We start from the raw sequence: 21,974 nt of genomic DNA on the forward strand, positions 1-21,974 counted from the left end.
TCTCATCACCTCCTAAAATGATGAAGATTCCTTGAAGAGGAGAGCCACTGAGTTTCAGACACAGTTTAAAAACAGCCAAACATGTTACCCTTACTATTAAGAAATTATATAAAGTGAACAGGGTCCTCAATATTTGACTGGCAAACAAGATGAATAACTATGGAACCAAGTTAAATAATCTTTTTGGTGTTTTGATTTAAGACAAATATGAATACAGATTAGAGGACAGTAAGTAAATACTTCACAAGAACATAACTGGACAAAAAGACTCAGTATTACAGTACTTGTGCACTCACAAAAAGCATGTACTCTATAGCCTAAGACTCCAATATACACATTTTAAAGCATATCTAATACAGAAGAACTATATATTTTTAATTTACATGCAGATTATAGAGACCTTCTGTACCCTAGTGAACACTTATTTACTCAGTTGCATTGGTTTCAGTGGGAATACTCACAAGTAAATGTCCTTACAGTGTAAAAAGGGCTTCACAATCTGGCCTCTTGGTAATGACCAGATATGTTTTCATTGTGATTGGTTTGCTTTTTTCTGCCTCTTGCTTCCCAGAGGCCTTTCTGTGAGTCTTTGGGACACTATAATAAAGTTTATGCAAATGATAGTTTCTACTTTTTAGGAGTGACAGACACAGAGGTTGTTTCCTCTTCCAGAGAACTGAACTGAGTGGCTGTGTCTAGACTGGCATGATTTTCCGCAAATGCTTTTAACGGAAAAGTTTTTCCATTAAAAGCATTTGCGGAAAAGAGCATCTAGATTGGCACGGACGCTTTTGCGCAAAAGCACTTTTTGCGGAAAAGCGTCTGTGCCAATCTAACCGCGGTTTTGCGCAAGAAAGCCCCGATCCCCATTTTTGCCATCGGGGCTTTTTTGCGCAAAATAGTTTTTAGCTGTCTACACTGGCCTTCTTGCACAAATACATTTGCACAAGAGGGCTTTTTCCCCAATGGGAGCAGCATAGTATTTGCACAAGAATACTGACAATCTTACATTAGATCGTCAGTGTTCTTGCGCAAATTCAAACGGCCAGTGTAGACAGCTGGCAAGTTTTTCCGCAAAAGCAAATGCCAGTCTAGACACAGCCAGTGAGTTTGATCAAGAACTTGGTGCATCTAGCAGGGCATGTGGACTTTTAAGCAACATTCTATGAGTTATAGAAGAAAAGAATCCGCCCTGGCATTTGTACAAAAGAACCAGAGAGAGAAAATAAACAATTCCAAATGAAATATTTGAATCCATTATGGTCAGGACAATGTTACCCAGCGGGTATAATTTGGTGACTTGACATATGCATGTTGTGGAATTTCGTGTGGATTCTTTTCATGAGGCTTTGTGCTTCTTACTACATCTACTTGTGCTAATGAAGAACAATACAATGAATACATTGAGAGAGGATTCAATGTCCTCCTGCTTGCTATGTTCTGTTCTTTGTCATGTAACCAAAGATATGTATTGTAGCAAATGAGTGGAACTGCTTGACAAGATACATTTTCAAGAAGTTGAAGTAGTCATCTCTGTGACAGGCATTCCATTTCTTTCACCATGCTCTTCTGTCATGTCTTCATATGATGTGGTTTTTGGGTTTGGTTGTTTTACAGTTTTTGGTGATGTCCATTTTTAGTGTGGCTGACTGCCATGCCTTGTGTTCAAATGCATTAGCTCATTTAGAAAACTGTTTACATTTTACTTTTCATGCTTACGGGAAAAGAATGTTCACTATGGAACAAAGACTGGTTCCCTTCCACAGGGTTTTTCCTTGTGAAAATCAAGTCTTCGTATAGTCGATCCATAGAATTGTGCTCCTATATCTCCTGTGGCTATGACAAAGAGAATCAACATTTGAAATGGCCTGTTTTGTTGCTTCATATCAGTAGTTGGGCCTCTATGTCAACTCTTCAAGGGGCAGAACATTTTGCTATGAATGCATGTTCATAGGTAATGCATCCAAATCCACTAAAAACTAATGAAAGATTATTGAGGTTTAAGTACAAAGATTATAAACTAACCCCTACAATTTAAATTTTTAAACTTTGCCACCTGATGGCTACTGAAAAGGAATGTGAATGTGCTAAACACAAGCTTATGTCACAAGCTGGTTTGCATTCACAACATAGGCAATAAGGTCTGAATGTCTAGACTGCCTGATTGTCTGGAAAAATCATTACTGAAATGTAAAATAGTTTAAGTTCTCAAGTAAAGCTGTGTTTCTTGCTGCATTAAAACTAGATGAGGCTCTTAAACCTGCTCAGCACATCACTTAGTCAGATGAAAATTTTTTCATATCTTTCTTTGAAGAGGGATGTTATCTTACTCAATAGAGAATCCAAAGCACTATGGCGTTGTGACTGTTTTAGGATAGAGGGAACCTTTGGGTGTGTTTCTTTTTATCAAAATATATCAGATTTGCTGGTGCTACGATCCATTTATATGATCTCCTCTGCTTGTATCTTTCTGCTATTTGAATGTGAGTTCACACCTCATTACATAACACAACTACCGTTTATCAGCAGTGTACAAATCACTGGACATATGTAAACACTTCTATTTCTAAAGAGATTTTGCCATACTCTGAAATTTTCCCTACCTGTCTAATAGGGAATTTCTTCAGATTTGATAGACATTTTTCAGGACAATCCATATTTGTGATATTGTCTAAACAGTTTGTAGTACCAGGAAGAGCAAGGCAGGAGTCTCTATCACATATAAAGAATATACAATTTTCCATGGTGATGAACTCTCTCAGGTTCGGTCCTTCTGGAAGGCGTTAAGGCTGGCATTTGCAATGCCCCCTATCTCGGGTCCTTCTCTTTATGTGTTCTGTTTGACATGCCTTTTTAAAGATGCATCTGCTGTCAAAATTTTGACAAACCCCAAGTCCAGGATCAGTTTAGACTGAGGATGAAGGAAAAACCCTGGCACCCACAGCATGCTGGGATACAAGCCTCTTCATCTGTGTGCTTCTGGCCAGATCCCAACCACTATTGTATTGCCTTTCCGGACCACTATTAATTCTTACATATCCCATCACACTACATGCTACGATCTGCAGGCTCCCTGCATCTCAGTGCTAGGCAGTGTGGGGGCAGGTAAGGAACAGAAGTAGAGGAATATAAAAGCATCCTACCTGTGTAGTCCCAGCTCCACTACTCTTTGCATCCCATAGAGTAGGGACTAGAAACCTTGGGCTCTACTTCTGCTCTGAAGATGTAATAGAAGCTATTTTAGGATTCTGCAAGTCCTCATGTTGTTACAAGCAGGATTCCCTCCCTTTTAGCCCAGCACAGTTCCTGTATTTCAGGTGTGCACTCAGGCCAAGATATAGTTCTTAAATAAAATGCATGAATTGTTTAAATGACTGTATCCATTTATCTACACTTTTTCCAAGCTCATTTTTAAGGGAATTTAAATTGTGTGCTCATAAGATTCAGGACAGTGAAGCAAGAGGAAGTCTTATGATAGAAGACTTTATTACTCATCAATTTCTCATAATAAAAATTCTGTTATAATAAAATTTCTATCACTGCCAAGGATGACAAATTAACTGTGGACAATGTTCAAAATACAATCCTTTTTTTGGGGGGGGGGGCAATAAAATATCACAATCTATTTTATCTTTCCCCACCTCAAGAACTGATGAAGAATTTCCTGCCACGATTTCATGAATTATAAATTACGTTCAGTCTTGTCAGAGGCCACCAAGTCACCATGGGGCAGATTTTTATCTTGTAATGATGTAAATCAGGAATAACCCCTCTGAAATAAATGAAGTTACACCAGTAACTAACTTCAGAAGAGGATAATTAGGCTGAACAGTTCTGCAGTAAAAGAGATGTGCTCCTTAAAGGCTCTGATTCCTCCTCCTCCTCAATTTAATTTCAGCACCCATTCCCTCTGTTATGTACATAACTTTAAGCTACCTTGGGTTTCTCTCTTCTCTTCTTCATACACATGAGAACAATTTAACATGTTTCTAATTAGCACCCTGACATTTTAGAACCTTCCACTCCCCAGCACTGTTTTGTCTTTACTCCCTTATTCATCCTATAGCACATTTCCATGTCAAACTTCATGCAGCTTTTGTATAACAAGCAAAGAAGCTGTCACGCAGAGAAAGCTCTGTAATGATGCAGATGACATTGATCATTCAAAAGATGAAAAAAAGGAACTGCACATACAAGAAATAGAAAAAACTTTGTAATGATGATGAAGCCTAATTATATTGGGGTTCGGTACTTTAGGGGATTATCTGCTATGGTTCTAATTAAGTTCCTGATTTTGAACAATACATTAAAAATGAAGGCAAAATTCTCTTTGACTCCTCTAATTATAGAAAGCAGTGGTAGCAAATGTCAGTGACCACCACAACTTTGTTCCAATACATAGGCCCTGTGCAAGGCTAATTGGTACTAGTCATTGCAAAGAGTGGGGAGGTGGAGGGAATATTATCCTATCCTTTTCAGTGTTTCCTAGCAGAGCTTGCCCAAATCAAAGGGATTTCATGCTGATTCTTCTTCAAAGCTGGTTCTGTGGGGGCACTACTGACTTCCTGGGAGCACGTGCTTAGTTGAGCACACATGTACCTACAGGGAACAGCTCCAATCTGCCTCCTCCCATGGACACTATCACAGTGCAGTAAGGGAGCTCAGGATATTTCAGTCCTGCAAAGTCCTGTAGAAACAAGTTTCCAGGGAGATTATTTCTGTCTCATTATGCTTAGCTTTGCTGAAGTTTTTAAGGCAGATACAATACAAGATTTAAAAACAGAGTTAAAATTATTCACCTCACCAGGTTATTTTTACATTTAGTAGCAGTTCTTGAGTGACATTTGAACAAAAGTGTTATGCACTGACATATTTGTGAAAACTTATTCTCCAGCATGTTTGAGTTGCTATTAGAATGAAGCACATTTCTTTTAAGGTGATGGGTCTACTGTTCACAATATGTAACCACTAGCAATTAACAGAGAAATGTTTAACCTCTTGTGTTTGTATCACTAGTAGCTGAACACATAACGTGTTGAGTCAAAATTGAAGTGGTTAGCAGAAGATGTTTTATAAAGCACATAGAACTTCATAGCACAGCAAAGCTGTCTTTGCATTTGTTTAAGGTACTTATATGCATAGTTAGCATCACTGTTAATATACGTTGAGGATTCAAATGCACAAAGAAACAGGTATGTGAGTAATTGGGTTGCCACATTTTCTCATAACAGAATAGTAGTGTATGTGTGACAAAGCGGGGATTGGATTCTCAGTTTGCTTTCTTATGTTGCATTTGATTTCTACTGCCCTGTAGTAACCCTGTGTGTTTGCCTCAGTTTCCCTGGATACTGAATTACTATTTAGATGTGGATGGGGATTTCAGGTATGGTTCACTGAGGGAGTATGCTTAGCCCATCAGGTACACAGGTACCTGAGCCTGAGAAGGGGGTGTGACCAAGTGACACCTTTTGCCTGGGAAGCTGGACAAAAGGGGAGGTGGAACTGGTGAAACTGGAGGTATGCTGCTGGGTGCGTAAGGGAGTCTAGCTGGCTTGGGGGACAGAAAGAGGGGCCAGGGCCAGGACTCTGGACCCCCTTCTCCCCAAGATGGGTTGAATTGGCTGCTCCTGGATCCTGTGCTAACAAGTATGTTCTATGCTGTGTCCCTGTGAACTAATAAAATTTCTGTTCTACCTGCTGGCTGAGAGTCACATCTGGCTGCAGATGGGGGTGCAGTGCCCGGTGGCTCCCCACTCCTCAGCGACACTGCATAGTTAGCATCATTGTCATGCACATTGAGCATTAAAATGCACAAAGAAACAGATGTGAATAACTGGGTTGCCACATTTTCACATAACAGAATAGTGCACATAGTTACATTCACAAATTCTCTCTCTATAGCTATAAAAAAGTTTTTCCTGCTGGGAGACAGAATGACATCATCGAGCGCTCATACACTCTGGCTGCAAAAGCTGCCAGAGAGAGGGGGACTGGCTAGTGCCTGGTGTGTGTGCCTGGTTATTTGGCCAGTTCATTAGATCAGCTACCTCAAATGAAGTGATTTTCTCAAAATTCCTCATCAGAGAGACAGCCTCATTTTGGCTTCAGCAAATGAAAGGCAGGGGATGAAAACAGTGATAAAAATATATGTAATAAAGAAATGTGAGCAAGCTCTAGTGAGGCGGTCTAATCCAGATACAATTCTTTGAAATATGGTTGAGTAACAAAGGACGTTCAGCACATGACCTGGATTAAAAAATGAAAGAAGCAAGATATCAAAATAGTATTACTTTCCAAAGCATTGCAACAAATTAGGTTCCGTAATATTTGATGTATCTGCAACTAAAAAGACAAAAGGAAGCACCTGGGAATGATAAAGTTGAGAAACTGAGAAAGAAGTTGTATGGGTTTCTTTTTTATTAAGAAATTCCATAAAGATGTGGTTATAAAAAAAGAAGTAGAAGAGATGAAGATATCACGAAGGCAGCCAAGAGAATAAAAGACAGATGAAGGGGAAAAAAAGATTCTGTTTGGACTTCAATTCCCTTTGCCACTCCTTTATTTTCTGACTTTTATTACACATTCTTTATCTTGCCCACTAGTCACATTCAAATAACCACTTTTCTTTATCTTGCTGATTTCTTCCATTAGATGATGAATTATACTGATCCATTTTCAATTAAATATTCTTGTCCTTCATCTTTGCTTGGGTCAATGACTTTCAAATCTTCTCATCCTTTAAAAAAAGGTCTATTTTCTCACTAAGCAAATATTTAATTGTAGATTTTAAGAGAGATTTACATCTGTTTCCATTTTCTTTGTGTTCAGAATGATAGAAGCGAGAAGATTGTACATTTTCAAAGAAATTTCTCTTAGTGGCACATTTACAATAATGTTAGGGGATGGTCATTGCTACAAAAAAATCCAGTAAGGTTTTTCTTCAGGCTTTTTTTAAATTATGGCAGAATTCTTCATCTTATGATGAACATCTTGAACTTCTGAACTGCATCAGTGGTTTATACAAATGTACTGTTAGATCTTGCTTTGCTTAGATGAGCAAACATTTCCTGTAAATATAGCCATTATACTCACATTATAATTACATTTTCTTTGCTAGATTATAACACTGAAATATAATCATAGATGCAAAACCACAGCATGGATTTCCATTTGCCAGCCTCATTACAGGTATATATATTATTACAGTCCCATTGACAATTCCACTATTGTTTTTGTTCTGTTGAAGTTGTCATTTGACTTTAAAATTACTTGGGACTATATTGTTATATCATTGCTCACATTAAGTAGTACTTTTAATATCTCCATACATTTCAATGGGGACTACTCAGAGAATAAGGTGCTATTTAAGAAGAGTAAGAATCTAGCCTTTAGTATTACATTCTCTTGTCATGCACGAGAATTATTCCATAACTTCTGGGTATCATCCCTGTAAGAAAATGCTTATTGGCATAAGTAAAATGTTCTAGTGCATGCTATAAAAAAAAGCCAGCAAGTATGGTGTATTTTTTTTCCAGAAGGTGACTTCCCTTTCTGTTGGCCTACCATGCCCCAAGGATTTGCAAATCAATTTTGAGCACAAATCAGAGTGGGTCTCTACTTGGAATCAGGTATAATTCAGGCAAATAGAGATACAAATACTTGCTAGATGAAAATATTCCCCAGATGAAAAGTGCAAGCTGCCACAATAAAGTGATTCTTTTTACAGGTGCAATTGACACCTATGTCTTATGTTCCTGAAAAATACTGAAGGTACAAACACTGATTCTTAGACATCTAACTACTGCCTCTGGGCACAAAATCAGGAAGCAAATAATCCATGTGCATTACTTAAACCCACAGGTCATTTGCAGGTTGAAATAATAGCAGTCCAAATATTACAGCTACAAATTGCACCTATAAATGAGAGGCACTGCTGAATTGTAGACTTTAATTAGTTAAACTTCATTCTATTTTATAGATATTTCCATCATAAATCAGCCATCTACTTTATTTAGGATAGCATTACTAAAGATTGGGTAATAAAAAGAAAGACGACAAAATTGGAAGCAATTATCAAAATCTGTTTTCCGTTATATCTGTATACATCTGGAGTAACTCCACTATCTTTACTGCAGTAATTGAGGACAAGATTTGCCATATGGTTCTAAATAAGTTTTCTCTTCCTAACATATTACAAATCATAATAAAAAGAGATCTTAATTAGAAAGATTTTCTGGTGCTAAGAAATCTGTTTGATTCATTCATTCTGGAATCAGTCTACTCAAGGAAGTGTAACATCCAGCTGATCCTGCTAACGCTTGAGAAGCAAGAGTTCCTTTTATTTTTTTCATAGATGGCTTAAAATGAGAAACAAATATGCAAACATAATTTGTTTGTTTAGTTTTCAATACTATATGTATATCAGAAGCAAGAAACCTGGGACAAAGTCAGTTGATCCATTGGAGTAAAGGGAGCAGTTAAGGAAGATAAGGATATTGCAGACATGCTAAACTACCTCTTTGCAACTATCTTCACCAAAGACAATATGGGGATGCTACCTACCCCAGACTGACAGTGTCAGTTGATTCACTGGAGTAAAGGGAGCAGTTAAGGAAGATAAGGATATTGCAGACATGCTAAACTACCTCTTTGCAACTGTCTTCACCAAAGACAATGTGGGGACGCTACCTACCCCAGACTGACGGTACCCTTTTCAGATAATAAAGATGAAATGTTATCAGAGATCAAGACGATTCATAGATTCCAAGGCCAGAAGAGAATGTTATTCATCTGCACTGGCCTTCTGTGTTACACAAGCCTAGAACATCTCAAAAAAAATCCCTACAACATATCTTTTAGAAAAACATCCAATCTTGATTTTAAAATACTCAGTGATGGAGAATCCACCACTACCCTTGGTAAATTGTTCTAATGGTTAATTATCTCACCTTTAAAAATTTACGCCTTATTTCCAGTCTGAATTTGTCTAGCTTCATCTTCCAGCCATTAGATCGTGTTATACCTTTCTCTGAAAGAGAAGGTGCTGGAACAATATTATAAATTAGACAAAGACCATAGGGAGAGTAATATATTTTACTGACATAGTTTCCATGCAAAAGTACATAACACGCTGTCACCACCTAAATAACCTGAGGTCATAATTAATCTTATGGGCCAAATTTGTGGTTCTTTTCCAGCTTTCGTGAATCAGTGTAGTTCCACAATGGAGCTGTACTGAGTTACACTCATTGAGGATCTGGCTCTATGCTTCTAACGGTTATTTAGAGGACTTGAATGTGTACACTATGAATGGTTTTATGTGCACAGCTAAAGGAATCTTGTGGAAGTGAAGATTCTTAGATACATATGAAGAAGCTTCAATGGAAGGTATGTGAATTGAGTTTACTCTGGATGTTACTAGAGCTTTAACCAAACACCCCAACCTCTTTGATTGTATTGTAGGAAATGCCTTCAAGCAATCTTACCTCTAAATTAAATAATTTTTCCATGTGAGGATAAAACCAGATTTATGAATCCATGCCTTTGTTGAACAGCAGTTGAAGACACTACAGATTTTTAATATTTTACAAAAATATAAATTGTATAAACTGCATTTGAAAGACCAACTGCACGGAGAATCCTTTTCCTCAAAGAGACTCGGTCCTGAATGTACAGTCCTTACATGGTCCACAATCCTAGATTGCAGGATTTGGCCTTCCATTTGCCTGCCTCCCTCCCACAATCTTGGCAAATTAGGATTACAAATAGTAATATTTAGCAAACTACACAATTAAATAAGTACCTACCTGGGAGAACTGGTAACACTCCAGACTGTAAAACTGCTGTTCCCTAAACAAAACAGAAAGAGATAGAATGAAATCTCTCTTTGCATATAACAAAGGTTTCACAAAAATACAATCAACATTGTGAAGGAGTCTTTAGCTATGCAAAAGTATTTAAAAACCAGAAGAGCCCCAACAAAGACACCCTGGGAAAAAAATTGTAAGAAATATCTATGAAATGTCTATAATATGCCTTAAAGGGTCACTAACTTTAGCTTGACTGTTTTGAAACATATCTTAACAGATAAAAAAACTCAGCACTGATTATTAATCAAGTGGGAAAAAGTAGCTAACCTTTGTGATTTAAGATTACATGAGATCAAAATTAGAATACTTTTAATATAAGGTTGTTTGTTTGCTTGAATCTCTCCATATGCAACATAATAGATCACATTCACCTAGCCACACACAAAGCTTGACTTCCCATCAAATCTGAAATAATTTTTCTCAATTGGTAGAAAATAAAAGAAAATTGTCCACATTCATTATTAGCTACATTAAAATTCAAGTCATGCTGAATTCCTGTTGGAAATATGCACAAAGAAAATGTGTTATTTTAAAATCTAAAGAACACGATGTGATATGCCACAGGGTGACAGTATAGTGAGGTACCAAACACGGATGACTGGGGGAAACTATGTGGGATGATTCATTATCTGTGAGAAAAATCTAAGCACTGTAGCAGATGTACAGATCAAATTTTTACTAGTAATTAATCTGTTAGGTTATCTTCAAAAGACTGTTAACATTTTTATCCTAGCATCCCTATATCCTTTCCAATGCCTATCATGACGGGGAAAAGCCAGATGGCTACCATAAAGTAACAGAAATCAGGTGCATTAACTGTAGACGAAACAAATCCCTGTTGCCATGGCAACCAAATGACAGATAATTAAGACACATGGGATCAATTAAGAACCTCCTAGAACTCAGTTGAGGCATTTAAGTTAATTAAGACACCTTGAGGCTATCTAGAACCTGCTAGAACCAGGTGAGAAAGTTAGGTTTGATGGAGACAGCTGGAGGCAATTAAGGACCAGCTGGAACTGATTAAAAGCCTCCCCTTTAGTCAGTTTAGTGGGATTCCAAGAGCAGTGGGAGGAGAATATGCTGCTGGAGAGCAGGAACTATAGAGATGCTATCTGGTACCAGGCATGAATCCTGTACCTACAGAGGCAATGGGCAGAGAGAACACTGTTCAGGGAACAGTCCCTTTGGGCCCCAGTAGTCTGAGAGTGACAAACCACTTTTAGAGGGGAAGTGACTGAGTTAAGGAATCTAATCTGTTATCTCTCTGCCTGGAGAAGCCACCAGAAACTAAGAGGTTTTTTTCCCTTCCTCTATTCCCTGCTATGCCAAAGTGAGAGTGGCTAAATCAGATTATAGCTTGCCCCTGAAGTAAATGGGTTAGACTGAGAACTGTAGTGAGCCACTGAGGGGAGCAATTAGACAGGAAGTTGTTTTCCCCAGACAGGGAGAGAGGATACTTAACCTACTGCTACCCAGAAGCACAGGACCCATTGTGTGAACTTAGGAGGTTCATCACACTATAGAATTTGCTTATGCTTTTTTATTTGATAACCCACTATTTCAAGGACAAATTCATGCAATAAAAATCTTTCAGTGTATTTATTTCTTTCAAGTTCTTATTCTCAGCTGTCTACCTCTGTTCGGAAGTTATATGTATGTAATTCAGTAAATAATAAAGAAATACAGCATTAGGGGGCCTGATCCAACTTCCATTAAAATAAATTGCAAGACTCCCATTTATTTGGATGGGGACTGGACCCTAACTATATGAAGAGAAAATATTAGTTCAGTTTCAGGTAATGAACTGTACATTAAGAAAGGATTCTGCTCAAGTTCTTTGAATGTTAAGCAATGACAATTTAGATTTGCAGTGCAAAACCATCTATAACAGTAGGAAAAACAGGAGACCGTTTCAAGCCTTGACTGAAACTCCACTACATCAATGAAATCTAAAACCTCCGCCTTTACTTGGGTAATCACGCTCACTATGTTTTTTAACATTTGGGAGATTATGAGCAATTATTTACACTAGAAAGGAAAGGAAACGTTTTATGAAAAGAAACAGAGCCAACATTTCATTTATGGAGTGATAGATAAATCCAGCAGCATTTCAGAGATAGAAAAGAGCATTTGCTCAAATTAAACACAAGCATTGCTGTTCTTTTCTATGGTTACTTTGTGCCAACCTACAAATACAGGCATTTCAGTGGCGAGTAAAATATTTCTTATGAATATAAAGTTTAAAAAGTGTTTTCAGATCCTTTGGGAGGAGAGTTGCTATTATAAGGGGAGTTAGTATATTTTGGTTGCCTAATTTTTTCATTACAATAGACTCTTGGAACCATTTCTGAGAAACTATAATATCTTCTGTTAGTAGCAGGTTTTGAAATTCTGTGGCTAGGGAGTTGCCTTTTCTTTGTCCCATAATGGCTAAAGTGCTAGGTTATAATATGCTCACAAATCACAACTCTTACTTGTGTTCCCCAGGAAAATTTTGGTAGACTGGACATGAATAGTCTAAAGCCAGAACCATGCTGCTACACAAACACTAGCTGGCAGCTAATATCGTTACTCCAGTACCCCCAAATGATAAATTACAATACTGGAGGTTTAGGGTTCACACCCTGCTAATAATAATGGGTTGTAGATATTAGAATTTGCTTTTATCTTTTTATTTAAAAAAACCCTAGAATTTACTTACACAAAACCTATATTCAAAGAACATTAGTTAACTTGCAAAGTCAAGCACTCATTAGTGAGAAAAAGCTAGATTTAAGGTTGCCAGTGCAACTTTAATTTTTCCCCATGATGCATTTGACTTATGATATCAAGAAGGCTTAGCTGTTTAATGTTTAATGTTAATTTTGCTTCAGTCTTCACTAAAAAGTTTAATCATGACCAGATATTTAACACAGTTAATATTAAAGGAGAATGAAACACAAGCCAGAATAGGGAAAGAACAAGATAGAGACTATTTAGGTATGTTAGATGTATTCAAGTTGGTGGAGCCAGCAATCTTCAAACTGTCTGGCTATGTCTACCCAGACATTATTTCAGAATAACCGATATTATTCCAAAACAACATAGTTCGCGTCCACACACCAAGCAGTTATTTCGACATAATGTTGACATAATTGGGGTCTGGAGAACTTCTTACTCCAACTCCTGTAGCCTTCATTGTACGAGGAGTAAGGGAAGTAGGAGAGAAAGTGCTCTCTCGGACTTCCTGTGTAGACAGTGCCAAAGGCCAAAATAAGCTATTTCAACAAGCTATGCAATTAACGTCGCTCAAGTTGCATAGCTTATTTCAGCTTTAGCCCTGCTGGATGGACATGCCCTCTGTGATTATGTTTGAGAACTCATGGGAGTATCAGAAGACTGGAGAAGGGCAAACAGCACATGTCATTAAAAAGGGGAAGAAAGAGGACTTGGAGAATTATAGATGAGTCAGCCTAACTTTTCAATTTCTAGAAAAATACTTGAACAAATTATGAACCAATTAATTGACAAGCACCAGGCCCACCAACAGAAATTCTGGGCCACAAGACAGAACAGTCATTGGAACTCCCAGGCACAAACAAGACATGCCCGTATAGATGTGGTCTCCCTAACATTTGGGCAATGCTGCACCTATGGTGGCGGGTGCCCAGCAAACTGACAGCTGTGCTCTGGAAAATCCTTTTCCGGCATGGCCAAGGAATCGACACAGTAGAGTCGCCAACTGTCTAATCACACAAACTCAAAGCCCTGGCCTTCTGCCTTGCCCCTTTCATGAGACCATGTGCCTGTCTCGCTGCTTCTCCATGATGTGGAAGGTCGTGAGTTTGGGTTGCAGGAGATTATCATTGTCCTGGTTTAAGAGGTCCAGTTGTGGCCATGGGGAGAGCACTGTCAGAGCCAACAGGGTCAAGAAACAATGTTGCTTGGGCCAATCAGGGCCAATCACGATGACTCGGGCCCTGTGCCTTTTGAATTTCTTTAGTTCCTTGTTCATGAGCAGAAATGGGGGAAACACATACAGCAGATCTCCCATCCAAAACAAGGAGGCAGCATCAGATGGGGAACCTCACCCAGGCTCTGTCAGGAGCAGAACATCTCCTATTCTACCTAGTTGGAGAGATCCACTCAAAGCACTTCTACACAGCAGGGCTGAAGTCAAATAAAGCTACGCAACTTGAGCTATGTCAATTGTGTAGCTTAAATCGAAATAGTTTATTTTGGCTTTTGGCACTGTCTGAGAAAGAACACTCTTCCTCCAACTTCCCTTACTCCTCATAAAATGAGGGTTACAGGAGACAAAGAAAGAAGTCCTTCAGCTTGACATTATGTCAAAATAACTGCTTGTAATATAGACAGGGACTATGTTATTTCAGAATAATGTCAGTTATTCCGAAATAATACTGCTGTGTAGACATACCCTCAAGGAGTGTCCCACTCCCAGAAGATCTCTAGGACCACCTCCACAGATAGCATACACTCATGGTGAGACGAGAATTTGCCAAGATTTCTGGATGCTCAGAAGATTCTAAGTCGATATCAAGGCTGATGCAAAAGTCCCACAGCTTGTGGGCCTCCTGGCAGAGGGCAGAAGAATGGGTCCCCCCTTGCTTGTTGATGTGAAACACTGATGCCATGTTGTCTGTTTCCTGACCATTCTATCTGCCAGCCAGGGGCAAAACACCCTGCCTGCGAGATGAACTGCTCTGAGCTCTTGGATGTTTATATGCAGTACTGCCTCATCCAGAGACCACAGATCTGGGTCTTTATAATCCTTAGATGAGTCCCCCAATGAAGATCCAACATGAGCTCAATGATAGAAGGATCACCACACTTGAATGGTGGTGTTTGAAAGGTGTTTGTAGGGTCAGCCCTCCACTGAAGGGAGGTAAGTACTGACCCAGGAATGGTGAGAACTTTGTCCAAATTACCTCTGGAATGGAAGACAACTGAGGCCAATCTGCAGAGATTACATATGGAGACAGTGTAGGATGGTGCTTATGTGACCACTACTTATTTGAACTGTGGATCTCTTGTGTGGAGTAGTCCAAGCTGAGATTGATGTTGAGGTATAACCTTTTGAAATCTCAGTGGAATTCTTCAAGTGCCTCCTTTTTTCTGGGTCCATGTGATGAAGATGTCATCAATGTAGCACAAGTAGAGGAGGGGCAGTTGGAAATGAGAGCTGAGAAAGTGTTGTTCTAAGTCAGCCATAAAAATGTTGGCATACCATGGGGACTTATGGGTACCCATAGCAGTACTACTGACTTGAAGGTATAAATCATCCCCAAATCTGAAATGGTTCTTGGTGAGAATAAAGTCACAAATCTCAGTAATCAACCATGTCATGATATCATCAGGGCTATAGTTCTTTACAGCTTGTAGTCCATCTTTCTATGGAATAACGGTATAGAGATCTTCTACAGCCATACCAGCTAGTATGATATTAGATGTAACTAGATAGATACAAAATTGATAAAATTGGTAGACTGAATAACTAGATAGATGGTCACTGAAAAACAACAAACATTGACTCCCATAATTATAGTTAATTGAGTAACTTTGGACAATATTGCCATACTCGAAGAGAATTGCATTGTCCATCCTTTTATGTAATAGACCATACTTTGCCTTTTCTACAACCATTTAGCCAGATCCCATAATCCTATGATTTTTGCTACAGTAACGGCAGAATTGTCAGGCCAATAAGTAGTATCCAAAATGTTTTGGTTGGGGAGGATAGTTACAAGAAACAAAAAAATGAGTTTTGCTCTGTTCCACCACCATTTTCACATTATTACATAAATTTACAAATGTAACACAACATTCTCAAATATGAAATGAAAAATATAGAGAGGAGCATAAACATGTAAACTACAGTTGTGTCAAAACAGCAAAAAGATAATTTAACTCACTCAAATTATATGTATCTTTATTACGTATGCATGTCAGGACTGTTCCCCACTCTGGTGCAGAAAGGAGGCAGATCATAAAGACTTTAAATATACCTTGCCTGAACAGAACCCCCCCAGCGTCAGAGGGTATGTGGAACGAGGTGTACCGGTAGTTCGGAATAGGAAGCCTAATCCGAACTACTTAGTTTGTGCCACGTGTAGCCGCGGGCACGGAGTCCGAACTAGCGGACATTTAAAAATGGCGGTGCCGGCAATATGAAAATGAAGCCCGGGAAATTCAAATCCCGGGCTTCATTTGCAACTCCGGTTGCCTACATTAACCACCCTAGTTCGAACTAGGGTGGTAGTGTAGACATACCCACAGATTCACTACGGGGGGGGGGGAGGAGTAGCTGCCACCATCAAGTGATTTTATCTGTAAAACCAGGGACGAACACTTGAATTCTGCCTCTGGGGTGCCCCAAGCTCTTCTGTGCCAAAATAGCTTGAAAAATAGAAAAACAAGCTAAAGTCTCTGGTAGCTGACCACCCAGACTCAGGCAGGCAAATACACACACAGACAGATCCCTGTTACTGTCCAGGGCACAAGAATCAAATCATCATATTAAAAAGTGATTTTTATTACAAAACAAAAAATATACTTGATTGCTAGATGTTACAAAGCAACTAAGGAAAACAAATTAAAACACAGAGAAAATCTCTGGGAACAATTCTTAGATGATAAATGGGAAGGGGAGGCGTAGATTCACATAGAGCAGTTCAAACCAAACCACAAAATAAAGATAATACCCTGATTGTGACTAGATTCACTTTCCCCCTTTACTTACTCACAATCTTCTCTTGGTTCAGTCCACTTCCATGCCCTGAATTCCTTGAAGGCATGGTAGTCCTGCCTGGGTTTAAATTATTCTATGTCTCTCAACTCCTGGTTTAACTCTCCCACACAAAGAAAGCAGGCAAGGTATCTATATCCAATTCAAATTTCAGCACTCTATCTCGATTTGTTCTTCTGGTTCCTTGCCAACACACTTGCTAGTTATTTGAGTTTAACCCCTTAGTCACCAAGTGCTGGCCAGCACTCCTATCCATTACATACGGTGTGAAGCTTGGGTACCCATAGAAGTGCTACGATAGTTTGAAAGTAGCAGAGTACCAAAGTTTATGCATAAATCCAACAATTCTGCTATTACTCATGAAATAATTTAAGTATCTCTCTAATGTAGGGTTTTTTCTCTAAGACCCATAATCTGGATATTTAAATAATGTAATGCGTGGACTTACTTCAAACAACCTCACTATTACAACACCCACAGTAAACGGATATGTACCATTTGTGTATTGCACATCATGAACTTCATGTCCAAGGCTATTTTAACCTTGGTAGGGATCTGGTTGCTGTCAGATGACATTCATTTTTGATGTTCTACTTTCAAATATCTTGGGCAGAGTTCAATGATAGATGTCAGAAGGACCTAGCAGGTTGATATACTGAATCATTATTCACAGATTAGCTCTGTTACCCTAACTAAACATAACCTAACTTTGGCATGCATTTCCAGGTTTCCAAACAGGGATCATGGCACATAGGTTTTTTAATAGTAAAAAAGGATGTTTTTAAAATGTGCGTATTCCACAGCAATGTTTTCATCTAGTTTATTTTAAGATGGCATTTGACCATTTTAAAGCCTATTAAACTGCTGACTTCCTTGGCCAGTTTTCATTTAAAACTGTAAGCCAGTCAGAAATACTGTCGCTTGCAGAGTGTACAGCTTTTCCTTTCTTAGAGGCTCTATAACCTCACTTACAAACTACTGAAATATGAATCGATCTATATGCATCATGTTATATAGCCCCAAATCTGCACTGCAGAGTTAATGGGTATTGGTTAATGAGTATTGGTTAATGGTAGCTTTGTCTTTCATTTCAGTAGATGCAGGATTAGGCTCAACAGCCCCAGGTTCTCTACTTCATCAACTAATGTGACACATAGCAACTTAAGCCAACTGGATACATGTACTGAGGAATTCCCCTGCACAGGGAAAATTTCTGACAGCTTTAGGCTAATATAAGTGGAATAGCCACATCCTAGCCCAGCTGTCCCCTACCCCCCCCCCAATGTAATGTGGGCAGAAGGGAGCCTGTTTAGGGCTGGATGAGTGTGTCAGAAAAGAGATGGAACATGGTGACATCAGGTTCCACTGTGCATGAACCCCAATGGTAAACGCTTGATGAGGCAGTAGCAGAAGTTAGAGACGATCCCTTTGTGCTTTAACTTCCACCTGAGCCAAGCAATCAAGGACAAGGGAACCACAACAATCTTCCCTGCAGCCACCGCACTCCATTACATCCTCACAATGACTGGAGCCAAAGTTCCTAACGCAGGAGCATCTGCACAGAAACACGGAATTGACTGGACCACATCAATGTTCCTGTTATCTGAGATCCTACCTCTGATAGTGACTAGCCCCACATACTTCAGTGAAAGTGCCAGAAATACCTGTTCACAAGGAAGTTTCTTCACAGCTTCTCCCACACACTAATTACAGGTTGGCATATGCCTTGATGCACGATCATTTGTATTGCAGATACGCTGTGATATCATGTGCAAAATAAAGAAGTTTGCAGTAACTGACATGAAAAGCTGATCTTGGAAACTGCTAGAGAGAAGACTGTGATTACTCAGTAGGATGGCACCCACTCAGAGCTAGTGCTGACTTGGGAACAAGACTTTCCTTTTGTGAAAAATGTTGAGGTTTTTGGCATTCGATTCCATATTAGAACAAAGGTAACCTTTTTACATTTTTCACAAAAACGCCCCAGGAAGAGGCTATCTCAAACTGGCCAATAGCCCAGACGTTAGGACGCTCCACTGGGATGCAAAGGATTCCCAAATCCCTCCTTGGCCTGCCTGAGACCAGGGACTTGACCATAGGTCTACACAGTAGAACAGCCCACCAGGAGAGACTGAGACAGCCAGCCGCTAGCTCTGTAGCCAGATAGGTAGGACACTCACACTGTAGGAGCCTCATGATCACGTCCTTTGTCTGCATCAGGCAAAGCAGCAACTCAAACCTGCATGTCCCACATCTCATGGGAGTGCCTGGCAGTAAATACCCAACCAGCTCTAGTTAGAAATAATCCTGCTTGGTGCAGAACATTTCACACCAGCACAACGTAAAAAAGTACTGATGAATGCAATGGTACCCAACCCACCATTACTTAGTGCTGCTGCATAGCCACCAGGTTATGTCTTTTTTAGCCAAAGAGTGGAAATGGAGCTGTTGCATGGACCAATATCAGGGCTGCAAGAGCAGACAACATTTTTTAACCTGAGCCCTTAAAAAAATAATAGTAGTGACTAAATAAAATGCAAACGCAATAGTACGCATTCCAAGGGTTTAAATGAAATCACCTAAAACTTGGCTGATTTATAAAACAGAAAAACTACCCTTCCAACGAGGCTGCTGATGGCTGGTGCAGAGGTCAATTGCTCAGAGGCTCAGGCAATTCAAAAGGAGCCAGGACTCCCAGCTGCTGCAATCGTTGTCAGCAGTAAAATAGGGCTAAGGCATGCTTCCTGCCCACACTCCCTGTGCACTGGTCCTGGAAGAGCTTATCAAAACAACACATTCCTACAGTCCCTGGGGTGATTCCTGTACACTGCCTCCACCCCCAAGCATTGACTCTGTAGTTTCCATTGGCCAGAAGCTGCAGCCAATGGGAGCTGCAGGGATAGTGCCGGCTGGTAGCGGCACTGAGAGACCCTCTTACCCCCTGCCTAGGAGACACTGTCAGAGGGGTGTGCCAGTCATTTTTGGAAGCTGCCAGAAGTAAATGCTGACCCCTTGCTCCCCTCATTCATCCCAGTCCAGAGTCCGCACACAAATTCCTTCCCAGAGCCTACACCCTGTACCTTAACCCCCCAGCCTGGTGAAAGTGAGTGATGGAGAAAGAGTGGGGGAGAGGGCTTTGGAGAAGGTGCAGGACAGGGGAATGACCACAGGGAAGGGGTGAGACAAGAGTCTTTGGGTTTGCATGACATCCCTACCAGATGGGTATATAAAAGTCCTGGCTAGACTGGGAAAACGTGGCCAGTTGCACAGCCACTGCAGGTATACCAGTGCCCAAATGCCAGGCCGACTACATTCATTCATTCAGAGCTTTTGCGTGAGTGGGGGGCCATAGACTCTTCTGCCCCATAGCCAGGAATTGCTGTCAGCAAGATTCACATCCATCAAGTGAAGCAGCTTCTTCTGGTCATAGTGCTCAATTAGCTCCACCATCGCCTGCAATGAGAACCAAATAGCAGCTACCTGATACTTTTAATATTTCTGAGACACCTCAGGTCTGATGAGAAATAATTCCTGGTGCGCAGCTTGGGAAAAGCAAGCCATTTTTCTGTTCAGCCTGGTTTGATGCTTGTCAATAGCTGCAGCATTCTGAAACTAGTGACTGTACTTTGTGTCTACTGTTGTGCAACTTTAGGTGTAACTACTTTTGACTAAGTACACAAAGTCAGTTTTCCCAGAGTTTGGATTCTCACACTGCAACAAGGCTTGAGACAAATTTATGAGGCACCAAACCTTTTCATGTCAACACCAAGCAGTCGATATTCTTCAAAATATCACAAAGAATGCGGGCGATATGCTAAGTTTTCAGAACTCTTAAAAGAAAGACAAAAACTAGACAACTCTAATAAAAATTACTAAGTAGCATACATTGTCTTGCCAAACAAGGACTTACACTTCCAGGCCATTACAATGAGCAAGCTGAAAATACACCCTCATGTGGGCAGCTTGACTGAAATTATATTGTTTTGTCTCTAGGCAAAATATAATCCTGATATTTCAAAGTGGTTGAAAAAAAGTTCACAAATGCAGTTCTTCAGAAAGAGATGATGGAAACTGTGAGTCTTAAATCTCCCTTGAGGGAGATTTCTAAAAACATTTCTGGAAAGTGGTGTACAACAGATATCTCCAACAAAGAGCAAATGGTTCTCTAGATGTGATAGTGGATGATGACATGAACAATGACAAAGAGTTAACTGGATTGTACAATAACCTGTACATCTACAGAGGTATGTTGCAGTAATTAAAGATATACTATTGTCTTTAAATCAGACACTCAGCAATTAGCATGGACCATGTTATAAGGGTGATGCTAATATGGAAAGCTTAGTGTCAGATGTAGCAATTAGACTGACCAAACTACATAACTCATTGCAATGAGCATGCTTTGAATTTGGTATGCCAGGACATTACTAAAAATACTACTAGCCTAATAGCTCCTCTTGAAACAATTTACACACAAAAAAATCACAAAATGTAATTTAAAAATCACAAGTGAAATATTACAGGATATTAAATATGAAATGTTAAGTACATTGCCAAGCCCTCTGTCAACTAAAATGAATGCTCTCTGCAGAAACACTGATTTCAGTTTCTGAGACCTACCTTGAACTTTGTGCATTTCAGAAGGGTGCAAAAGATGCACAAAAAATCCTAAAATATACACTCCAATTGAGGTTGTAAAAACTCAAATGGAAGTTGAATTTTACTTTTTGATCTTGAACTAACTTAAAAAGTCCCGATAGGTCCAAAACTCTGCATAGGTCAGATATTTCAGCAACAGAAGGCCAATCTTTCATAAAAATAGCACTTAAGTCTATCCAATCAGACAAAAGCTAGAACTTGTTTTGGGTGCAAACTCCACAAAAGTTTCAAGCTTGAGATGGTCAGCATAGAAAAGTTCTGAAGAAATTGCAAATAGGCACAAATGAAGCCAGGGCAATAAAGGAATGGGGTAAGTATTTCTATTTTGAATTAACTAATCTTACAATTGCCACTATTCAATCAAAATTAGAACAGAAAAAAATGTCAAAATATTCAGAATCTTAAAATTCTTATTACTCCAACCATAACACATGCAAGTTCAAGGCCTGCTTCAGGTGAATGGTTCCAATTTAATCTATGATTTTCTGATTACTCAGCTTCATCTGTTGCAAGCCAACTGTCAGTTTACAGAAAGATCACTGAAGTCAGTTCATAAATATCTCCCTTCACTCAGCCAAACTGAATGTCAGCTGTTTTCTGAAGTGATGATATGGATAAAAATGATTTTGGTGATACCAGCAACCAACACTGTGTGTGTAGTTTCAGTGCTCTCTCTGTTAAAACATGGTTTGATCCAC

General features: G+C 39.4%; 1 protein-coding gene across 8 annotated transcripts in view; it reads right to left on the bottom strand.

Moving 5' to 3' along the window:
- The window catches only part of DOK7 (docking protein 7), a 108,858-nt gene that overhangs the window by 21,811 nt on the left and 65,073 nt on the right, over positions 1 to 21,974 (bottom strand). For 4 of the 8 annotated variants that reach the window (XM_075930821.1, XM_075930820.1, XM_075930818.1 and 1 more), the window contains one exon: positions 9,807 to 9,849. In XM_075930821.1, coding sequence (XP_075786936.1) covers positions 9,807 to 9,849 — 43 coding nt within the window. Of the gene's footprint in view, positions 1 to 880; positions 7,068 to 8,948; positions 9,044 to 9,806; positions 9,850 to 21,974 lie in introns of those variants that run through there. The other 4 variants (XM_075930823.1, XM_075930822.1, XR_012904405.1 and 1 more) reach the window with 4 other exon arrangements.

The sequence above is a fragment of the Pelodiscus sinensis genome, chromosome 5 (genome assembly GCF_049634645.1).
Source record: "Pelodiscus sinensis isolate JC-2024 chromosome 5, ASM4963464v1, whole genome shotgun sequence".
NCBI classification, from domain to species: Eukaryota; Metazoa; Chordata; order Testudines; family Trionychidae; genus Pelodiscus; species Pelodiscus sinensis.